At 46.3% G+C, this 10,053-nt stretch overlaps 1 protein-coding gene across 4 annotated transcripts in view; it reads left to right on the top strand.

Annotated features, from left to right (window-relative positions):
• Positions 1-9,817, top strand: part of Cul1 (cullin 1) — an 84,041-nt gene extending 74,224 nt beyond the window's left edge. For all 4 annotated transcript variants that reach the window (XM_078040750.1, XM_078040751.1, XM_078040749.1 and 1 more), the window contains exons 15-22: positions 1,239-1,315; positions 1,646-1,777; positions 3,937-4,029; positions 6,697-6,744; positions 6,824-6,906; positions 7,449-7,554; positions 8,064-8,177; positions 9,282-9,817. In XM_078040750.1, coding sequence (XP_077896876.1) covers positions 1,239-1,315; positions 1,646-1,777; positions 3,937-4,029; positions 6,697-6,744; positions 6,824-6,906; positions 7,449-7,554; positions 8,064-8,177; positions 9,282-9,362 — 734 coding nt within the window. In that variant the 3' untranslated portion in view covers positions 9,363-9,817. The remainder of the gene's footprint in view (positions 1-1,238; positions 1,316-1,645; positions 1,778-3,936; positions 4,030-6,696; positions 6,745-6,823; positions 6,907-7,448; positions 7,555-8,063; positions 8,178-9,281) is intronic.
• Positions 9,818-10,053: the final 236 nt, after the last annotated feature.

A 10,053-nucleotide genomic window follows, 5' to 3' on the forward strand; every position in this document is an offset into this window, starting at 1 on the left:
CAGCCAAAGAGAGAAATAACAACACCATTAGCAACAGTGGCGGGTGCTCCGCCAGCCATCGAGATGGAGTAGTAGAACGTTCCCCCCGCATACCACACCATCCTCCTGAGCATGGCTCTCTTCTCTGGCCTCCAAGTTCACCCCCACACAGATGAGGGGTGCGTGGGCTTGTTTGTCTTGTCCTATTTTGGACCTTACTTTGGATCTATTCTAGAAATTTTGTTGATTTTAGAAAAAAAAATTAGGGTGGGTGTACTGGAGATTGAACTCAGGGCATTCAGCCACTGAGCCACATTCTCAGCCCTATTTTGTATTTTATTTAGAGTCAGGGTCTCACTGAGTTGATTAGCACCTCCTTTTTTGCTGAAGCTGGCTTTGAATCTGCGATCCTCCTGCCTCAGCCTCCTGAGCTGCTGGGATTACAGGCATGCGCCACTGCACCTGGCTAGAATTTTTTTAAAAAATATTTATTTATTTATTTTTATTTTTATTTTTTTAGTTATAGATGAACAAAATACCTTTATTTTATTTTATATGGTGCTTAGGATCGAACCCAGCACTTCACACATGCTGGGTGAGCGCTCTACCTCTGAGCCACAACCCCAGCTCCTAGAAATTTTTTTGATTACAAGAAAGAGAGTGAGTCAAACTAGACGTTGCAACTTCAGGTCAGAGTTAGGACTATTATAGACAACGCAAGCGACTCAGTGCACCAGAGAGAGCAGACAGGGTCCTGCTTCAGGGTCTTGCAGTGGTGGTGGGAGGCAGGTTTGTGCCAGCATTGTCCGCTGATGTCATGTGCTAACCACGCTAACCCACTGGTAAGCTTGGCAGTTTTGCCAGTGGGCCTTCTGCCATCTGTTAAGGTGAAAGTCTTGTTAACAATTCATGGGTTACACAGGCCCAGCTTGGTCTCCTTACAAGCCGTAAGCTATTGTGCAGTGCCTGTGACCCGAGGTGGCAGGTAGACTGCATCATGCGCAGCAGAAAAAGACAGTGAGCAAACAGAACGGCACAGGGTATCACGGCTCTTCTTTGACAATAACACGTTAAACTTGGACTCTTCTGTCTTTTACTAATTTTAATTAAATAAAATGTTTGTTTAATTCTTATTTTACATTCAAGCAGGATTCTTCATTTAACATGTTTTGACTAAGGATTTCATGTTTATCTGAAACAATGGAATGTTCTGGCTTGTAAGACTAAAGGTATTTCTAAATTTTCACCCCCTCCCCCAGTGGACTTCAGTATCCAAGTCCTGAGCTCCGGGTCGTGGCCCTTCCAGCAGTCCTGCACATTCGCCTTGCCGTCCGAGGTAAGGATGGCTCTGCCCACTGCTGTTGGGGCTGAGCAGAGATGGAGAGGGCAGCAGGCCCCACTGTGGCATGGTCCCTGCTGGCCAGGCACTCTGCTGAGTCACAGGGCCTGCGATAAACATCTGATGGCAGCTGCTGGGCTTGAAGTGGAAGCCCCATTTGGCTTTACCCTTTAGTGCTTCCAGAACTTTCCAGGAGTCTCCCCTAGCCCCGACTTCTATGTATGCACAGCTTTGATGCTGTAAACTTGGGGTGGTGCTTTATCTAGAAATGCTGACTGTAGGATGTGGTGGGCTGTGGAGTCCACATACTACTGTTCTTTTATCCAGTTGGAACGAAGCTATCAGCGATTCACAGCTTTCTACGCCAGCCGTCACAGTGGCAGAAAACTGACATGGTTGTATCAGTTGTCCAAAGGAGAATTGGTAACTAACTGCTTCAAGAACAGGTACACTTTGCAGGTAAGATCACCTTCTTATTCAGAAATAAGTTTTTTTAAAAAACTTGTTTAAAAGCCCAGTCTCTGTGGGCCAACAAGCTGCACCAGGTGTTGGGTAAGGAGCCAATGCTCTGAGCCTCAGTTTGCCCCTCTGCCAAACAGGGATGTGTTGGTGTTTGTACTTGAAAAGTGGTGTGTGTGTGCATGTGATGTGGTTTCTGCCTGACACACAGTGATGTTTAGGTGGTAGCTTAAAAACTGGAATTTCACATATTTAGTTATAATAACAGCTCTTTGTGCAGTTTTATATTAATAATAACCCAGAATGATTACAGCAGTTCTGAGAACTGAATGAGTATGTGGTGACAATCACCATGTAATCATATTTCCGTTTTGTAGATGAGGAAACTGAGGTCCAGTTAATTTTACTGACTCTTTGGATTCTAGCTTATTAGGTAGCAGAGACAAAATTTCACTTAAGGCTTTTACTCTTATTAAAAAAAAGTCCAGGTTCTAAAATGGCATTGAGGCACATGCCTATAATCCCAGCGGCTAGGGAAGCTGAGGCAGGAGGATTGCAAGTTCAAAGCCAGCCTCAGCAACTTAGCAAGTCCTTAAGCTGCTCAGCGAGACCCCGTCTCTAAAGAAAATGTGAAAACCAGGCTGAGGGTATGGCTCAGTGGTGACGCCCCTCTGGTTCAGTCCCTATTACTAAAAATGTAAGTCCAGGTTCTTCACAAGCATTTGTGAATGGTGGGCTTCACAGTAACCACTTGTTTAACGTCTGCCATCATTTTGCCCTGAGCCTAAAAAGATAATTGCAAGTCTTTTTAAATGTTAAGAAACTTCCAAATGGATTCTGCAGCTCAAGCTATTTATTAATTTAAATTTCAGGAATTTTATTAAATGCATAAATGTTCTGTTGTGCTGGGTTCAGAGGTCTTTATTACCTTGAGCACATGTTACTCTACAATTGGAAGTTTGGTTTAGAAATACGCACCAGAGAATGCATGTGTTTATACTGCAGAACCCAGAACCTAGGGTGTCTTGCTCTGTTCCTGACCAGGTGGAAGCTTAGCACAGGGTGCATCCGCCACATTAAGGTGGCTGAGAGCAGGCACAGCTTGAATGCCAGTAATGTGCTCTTTCCCTGTCCTTGTGTTTTATTTAAGGCAGGAACAAATAAGGTGCTTTTCCCTGTGTTTTTAATTGATTCTTTTTTGTACGTCATCTTTATTGAAATCATTTAATATAATAAATGGCATGCATTTTAATCATGCAGTCTAAATTACGGCCAAAGAAAACACCTGTGTAACCACACCAGGACAACGTTCCTTTAAGATTTGTTTTGGTCACTGCCATTAGAAAGATCATGGAATTTCCTGTTCTCCAGGCAGCCTGCTCACTGTCCTGGGAAGAGCATCTCTGGGGCCTTGCAGAGTCTTACTCTTCCTTCCTCCTCTGGAGAGTCATTGGTCATTTCTTACTGGCACCTTTTAGTTGGCCAGAAGCATTGCTGTGGGTGCCCTGAAACAGGCCCAGGGTGTCACTGCATATTTCTCTCTCGTCGACCAGGCGTGGAGTCCTGTGCATTACTGGATGCTCTGGACCCTGTGGGAGGGAGGGAAGGGCAGGAGAGGTGCTCCCTAGGGGTCCTCAGCCCCCGTGGGCTTTTCTTGCCTTTTCACTGGACGTTTTTACATTCATAGTGAAGTGCTCAGGGGAAACTAATATATTATATATATATATATTAAAAGATTAAAAGATATATATAAAAAGATTCAGAGTGCGGGTTGTTTTATGTCAATATTATACCAAGAAATAATGTCCTTCTCATAAGTACAAAAGCAAACATGAAGATGTGTGCTTGATGTCTGTGTACCGGGTGCATGCGTGTTTAGGTGAGCGCGCGTGGCTGTGTGTAGAGCGTATTACATAGACAGCACGTTGAAGAAGGAAACTCAAAATCATGGTGATGTTTGAGAAGGTAGTCAGCCACTGGTCCTTCTGGAAAGTGTGTAACGGTGACGTTGCAGCCTTTGTATTGCCTTTGAATATTAGATCTGCTTTGTTTTTTGCATCTGTTTGAAAAGTATATTTCATAAAACTTAAAGCTGTTTGTGTGTTTTTTTCCCCACTATTTAAATTTTTCTTCTCTGTCTTTTACACGGGGCCTCAAAGGCATCCACGTTCCAAATGGCGATCCTGCTCCAGTACAACTCAGAGGACGCCTACACTGTGCAGCAGCTGACCGACAGCACGCAGATCAAAATGGTATTGCTGTTGCGCCACGGTGTTTACTGTGTCCAGGGGCCACTCCTTGTTCTTGTGGATGTGGTAGGAAGGTGTGGGGAGAGGACATGGGTGGGTGTCTTTGATATGAAATAGAAGTTTGCTTCATGAATATGAACGTGCCGAGTTCCGGAAAATCCTGGCCCCAGTGTATGGCCCTTCAGGAGATTGAGGAGAGGCCGACTGAGCAGGGTGTGCTGAAAACTGGGGACTTAGAGACACAAGCATGTCTTGGGTGGTGGCAAGGCCATGGTCACCACGGTTTGGGGGAGGAGGAGGGGCACTTGTAATGGTCAGGCACAAGTGGCTTCATCCAAGCTAGAACGTACCTCTTGCTGACAGGACCAGGGTCTGGGCCATGGAGTTCCTCAGATCATGCTGATGGTTTTGTCTGTGTTTAGAGTTTGTTGGAATCTGTGTGAGGAGAATAGATGAGGCCTGCTCAAAGTGGCTGCAGTCGGGTTGAGCTGATTTATATCACCCCCCCACACACACACACACACACTGTTCTCTCCATTTATCTAGTTCTTAAACCTCTTTTCAATTAGACTTTTCTTACCTAGATTAAGTTTTCACTTAGTGTCATTTTTATTGAGACCCTTTAAATACCATAAAATTCCATATAACATATCTTCCCATTTCAAAGTGTGCAATTCAGTGGTTGTTAGGGTGTTCACACGCTTACACAGCCACCACAGCTGTCCAGTTCCAGAACATTTCTAACCCCAAAGAGACCTGTACTTGTTAGCAGGGTGACATGAACCATAGGTGTGTGGCTTTATTTCTAAGTTCTTTCCCAGTGATCCCTTTCTCTCCTTAGGCCACACCACGCCGTCTTGATTACTGTTGTTTGTAGTACTACAGTTTTAAAATGGAGACCTGCAACTTTTTTCTAGTTTTTCAAGATTATTTTGGTATTCTGAGGCCTTTACATCGTCATATGATTCAGGCTCAGCTTGTTCATTTCTTTAAAAGGGGCAGTTGAGATCGTGACAGGGATTATACCAAATCTGTAGGTTGCTTTGAGGAAGGAATATTTCACCGCCTCAGCAGTGTTCGTTCTCCCATTCTGAGCATGGGTGTCTATCCACCTGGTTAGGCTCTTCAGTTTCTTCCACCCGCGCTTCATAGTTTTCAGTATGTGAGTCTTGCATTTCTTGTTAAATGTATTCCTACAGATCATTCTGACACTATTGTAGGTAGAGTTTTTCTCTTGACCTCACTGATGAGGTATTACTAGTATATAAGGTCACAGCTGTACATACATCTGGGTCTCACACCGTGCTTCACTCACTAGCTTTAACCACTGTGGGGTCTGTAGGATTTTGAGATATCATCCGCAGATTCAGACAGTTTCAGATTTCAGAGTGTTTAAGATCTCGAGTTTTTGGATCAGGGAGGTTCAACCAGTACAGTCCATGTAAATATCACAAAATGCAAACACTCTGAGATTTGAAATACTTCTCCCGAGTATTTCAGAAGAGTGGCTCCCTGCCAATGTTTTCTTGAGGAGTTTTAGACATAAAAGGTATCTGTGGTTTCCTAGTTACATTTATCTCATTTTGGGGCTCAGGTTAATGCTGGCCTCATAGAAAGTAAGGAGAATCATTTTAGTCTCAAATACATCTTCAACTTCTGATAAGCCGATGGGTTCGCTCCTCTGTACGGGGGAGCCTTTCCTGCTTCCTCGTCACATCAGAGTGAGGCGCCTGAAAGGCAGTTGGAGGCTGGTGCTGCTGGAGGGGCTGACGGGCAGCCGTCTCGCTGCCTTTGCTTGGCTTCATGATCAAGGCCATGCCAGTCTTCACTCGTGTGTAGTATTAGGTTGCTGTTCCCTTCCCTGCCCTAGCCATAGTTGGCACTTCTGGGCCAGTTACTAGATTCGAGGCCTCTTGAACTGCCTGCCTTACCTGTGTATCCTTGGGCCAGAATGGTTTCCTTATGGTGTGGGCAAGACCTTTGTTCCTGCATGATGACAGTCCAGGGGGTCGTGGAGGTGCCCAGGCTGATGATGTCCTTGGGTTCTATGAGATCAAAAAACTGGGAAGTGACCAGACCATTCACTGTTAGGGATGAGAGGCCACACAATATGCTTAAAGTCACCAAAGCCACATTGGCAGCAAGTCACTGTCCCTGAGCCCTAGCATGTTCATAAACAGAACTTTTTTTCCAGTGCTGCTGCTGAAGTTCTTTGCTGGTTCTAAGGTATGGGGTGGGTGCAGTTCAGTGGTGTTGAGTGCTTGCCTGGCACATGCAAGGCCCTAGGTTTATTCCCAGCACCAAAAAATAAAAAACAAGTTTCTTTTGCAGTGATCAGTGTCTCAGATGATCTGTCAGGCATTTAAGAAATGAAAGCCTTCCTGTAGCTTTAATGGAAGAAACCAGCTGTGCATTCTGATACTCAGGTGTGGTGGAATGGTCAGCTTTTGTCATTGGTGATCAGAGAATGAGTCCACTCTTACTGAGGGTGGGAGGAAGTGATGGATTAGAGAACCTCTGAGAAGCACTGTTTTTCTTCTTCCTCTGGACATATTCTTCTTTGGGGACGGTTATATGGAGGAAGCATGGGCCGAGGGGTTGCCACGGTGGCTATTGCAGACAGCAGAGCTCGTTCTCCTTAGCTCATTTTCTTTCTCTCTCCAATTGCAGGACATTCTGGCACAGGTGCTGCAGATTTTACTGAAGTCGAAGTTACTGGTATGTTTGTGCACTTTGTACCCACAGCTAGTCGACTTGTGCTGACTAACGGTGTAGACTAACGGTGGTTTCCCTCCAGGTCCTGGAGGACGAAAACGCAAATGTTGACGAGGTGGAGTTGAAGCCGGACACCTTAATAAAGTTGTATCTTGGTTATAAAAAGTAAGAAAAGCCTACTGAACAGCTGGCTGGTCCTTGAGCATAGATTGATTCCCTTGCACCTGGGGTTCGTTTCTTGGTATTACAAACTGAGGGAGTCTGCTGTCAGCGCAAGGCTGGGTGGGCCAGCTCGAAGCCTGCTGGTGGCCTTGGATTCTGTTGGTAGTCCAAAGTGCTTCATCAGACGCAGAGTTTGGGTTTTTTCCTTATTTGAGAAATGCCCTTTTAAATGACTCGCCTGGAACTTTTAGGCCTATATGTCCAAATGTCTCAGCTTCCTCTCCTTTGGGGGAGCAGATCAGGACCTGGATGTCCCGTGGTAATGTGTTGCCACTAGTTGTCCCTGTTACTGGCAGAGCAGGAGGCCACCCGTGATGGCAGCGCGTGGTGTTCAGGGAGGACACTTCCCAGCCAAGATGGAAGGCATGTCACACCCTTTGCCCGGCCTGGGACAAGGGGGGCCAAACTCTTTTGAAACATTGGAAGATGCTTCCTTGCCACTTTTGGGGGAGAGTAGTGATCGGGTTCTTTGGTTTTCTTGACAGTAAGAAATTGAGGGTTAACATCAATGTGCCAATGAAAACTGAACAGAAGCAAGAACAAGAAACCACACACAAAAACATTGAGGAAGACCGCAAACTCCTGATTCAGGTGACTAAACATGGCCATGTCACGTGTGATTCTCCTCAGGACAGGGCTGAGGCACAGGCTGTGTCATGTGTGGCAGTGATGGTGAGTGGCTGCCAGGTCAATACCGATTCTGCGATGGCCAAAGATGAGAGTCCTGGAACCAGGCGCTTGGTGTCCAGGGGATGAGGTCGTTATGTCTCCTCTTTCCCTAAATGTTGGAAAGCAGATAAACACAGCGGAGTTAAAGAAAGCGAGAGAGAAGGACGGGCAGGCCACTTGAGAGAAGGACGGGCAGTTTCGTGCTCTCAAGACTGTCACTAAAGTTAGCATAAGACCAAAACATTTCAATGTTTGTTCGAGTTGAAACATGGGCGGATAAGCTGCCCCCTCTCACCTGCAGGACACCTGCTGCCTGTGGGAAACTGCGCCTGTGCGTAGACCCAGGCTTTGGGCAGCCTTGATGCAGCTGCCTTTAACTCCAGTGCTCAGCTTGGCGGCTCAAAGCATCCGTTTGTGTGCTCTGTTCACAGGCGGCCATCGTGAGGATCATGAAGATGAGGAAGGTCCTGAAGCACCAGCAGCTCCTCGGGGAGGTCCTCACGCAGCTGTCCTCCCGGTTCAAGCCTCGGGTCCCAGTGATCAAGGTACCGGCCCACAGCGGCTGCTTTCCCTTCTCACTGCAGAGGAGGGAGAGGTGGATTAACTGCTGGTTTGTGAAGAAGGAGGGAACTGGCTTACTCCTGTGTAATAGAGTTATACAAAAGAAGTAGGATTAATTTTGACATTCTCTTGAAATCTTCGTACAGAGAAGTACACACCCCTTAAATACACAGTTTCACAATTTTCAAAGACAGTTGTGTCATCAGCACCCAGACAAGGAATAAGAGGGCACCAACATCCCAGAAGCACCCACGCCCCCCTCCCCAATACTCACACACATCCCACCTAACCAGAGTCAGCTGGGACCTACGCTCTCCCGGGCAAACCACTGTCCATCTGACTTCTCACACCAAAGGGCAGCCGGCCTTGTCGTGAACCATACGTAACTGGTTTATAGAACACGCTCGCCGTGCGGGAGGAATTGGCTCCGTCCTGTACAGGAGGGCCTTGGAAGCCGCAGCGTCTAGCCGTCCTGCGCCCATCTTCACCCGCACAGGCGGTCCGTGGTATGAGCACACACCTTCATTACTTCTACTGTTGACTCACATTTGGCCTGTTTCTAATTGAGCTTGTTTAGAATAGTAACAGGTCTTTCCTCTTCTGAAAAAACTTGGATAACTTAATCAATCCCCCTTGCAATTTGTTGAGCACCCACAATGGAGAGCCTCAGAGGGTGGCAATGATGGTGACTCCCCAGCAGTCAGGAGGCCAGGTGTGGCTCCTGGAGTCCTGTGAGACCAAGTCCCGCCTAAGACTAAGACAGCGAGACTCTGCTAGAAAGGGAAATTATAGCCCAGATGGTTCTATACCCTCTGGTGCCAGTTGCAGGGGGTGGGGGTAGGGGGTTTCTGGGCTGGCTCTGGAGGAGTCACCAAGTTTACTGAAGGGATTCCACCAGTGAAGGCAACATCTGAGCTGCCTACACTGTAAAGCAGATGCTAAGCAGACATGCAGGGTGAATTTGCTCCCTTCTGAGCTTTGGGAAGTAGGGGGTGAGCTTTGGTGAGGGTAGCCTACCTCTGTTCTGATGGTGGTTTGTGTTTTTCTTCCCCGTTCACTACTTCTTCCTTTCCTAACAAACTGCCCAGAAATGCATTGACATTCTGATTGAGAAGGAATATTTGGAGCGAGTCGATGGTGAAAAGGACACCTACAGTTACTTGGCTTAACCCTTCCAGAAGGGTCTGCACGACCCGCAGCAAATAGTTCTGGTGGAGAGAATGGAAACAAGTCAAGTTCATAGCAGCCAGCCTGCCACCATTTGGACCTCCCTTTTTAAAACCGAGACCAAGACTCCCATCAGCTGGTCTCGGATTTACAGCAGAACTGCTCAGGACTGATACATTTCAAGTCTGTAAATATGGACACCAACGCCATTTAACCTAATTTAAGAACAGAGGGGAACTGAACCTTCTATGCTGAGGGCTGCATGCTACTGCATTTAAATCAATACATTGGCTACCTGATTAACAGCTGTCGTCCAAGGCAGCGCCTGTAACGTTGGCAGCACTTTGAGAGCAAGTCTGAATGGACCCACGTGTAATCTGCTATGAAAAACCATTTGTATAGTGTGTTTCATTTTTTAATGTGTGAAAATAAAGAAAATTAAAGGATTTCTGTACAAGTTGCATTTGGTTTTGTTTTAAGTTTTACTAATTTCTATATGTAAATAAAAGATATAATGATTGTGCAACTTCATATTCCCCGTGTCTTCCTGTGGTCTTCAAGGGCTGCATCTCTGGATCTTAATCAGTCCCCCTTGCAATTTGTTGAACACCCACACTTATTTCTGAGGCTTCCTCCTGTGACTTGAATGCAGCAAGAAATTCAGTGACCTCAGGTCGGTTGGCTGACACTGAG

Source organism: Ictidomys tridecemlineatus, chromosome 2 (assembly GCF_052094955.1).
Source record: "Ictidomys tridecemlineatus isolate mIctTri1 chromosome 2, mIctTri1.hap1, whole genome shotgun sequence".
Lineage (NCBI taxonomy): Eukaryota > Metazoa > Chordata > Mammalia > Rodentia > Sciuridae > Ictidomys > Ictidomys tridecemlineatus.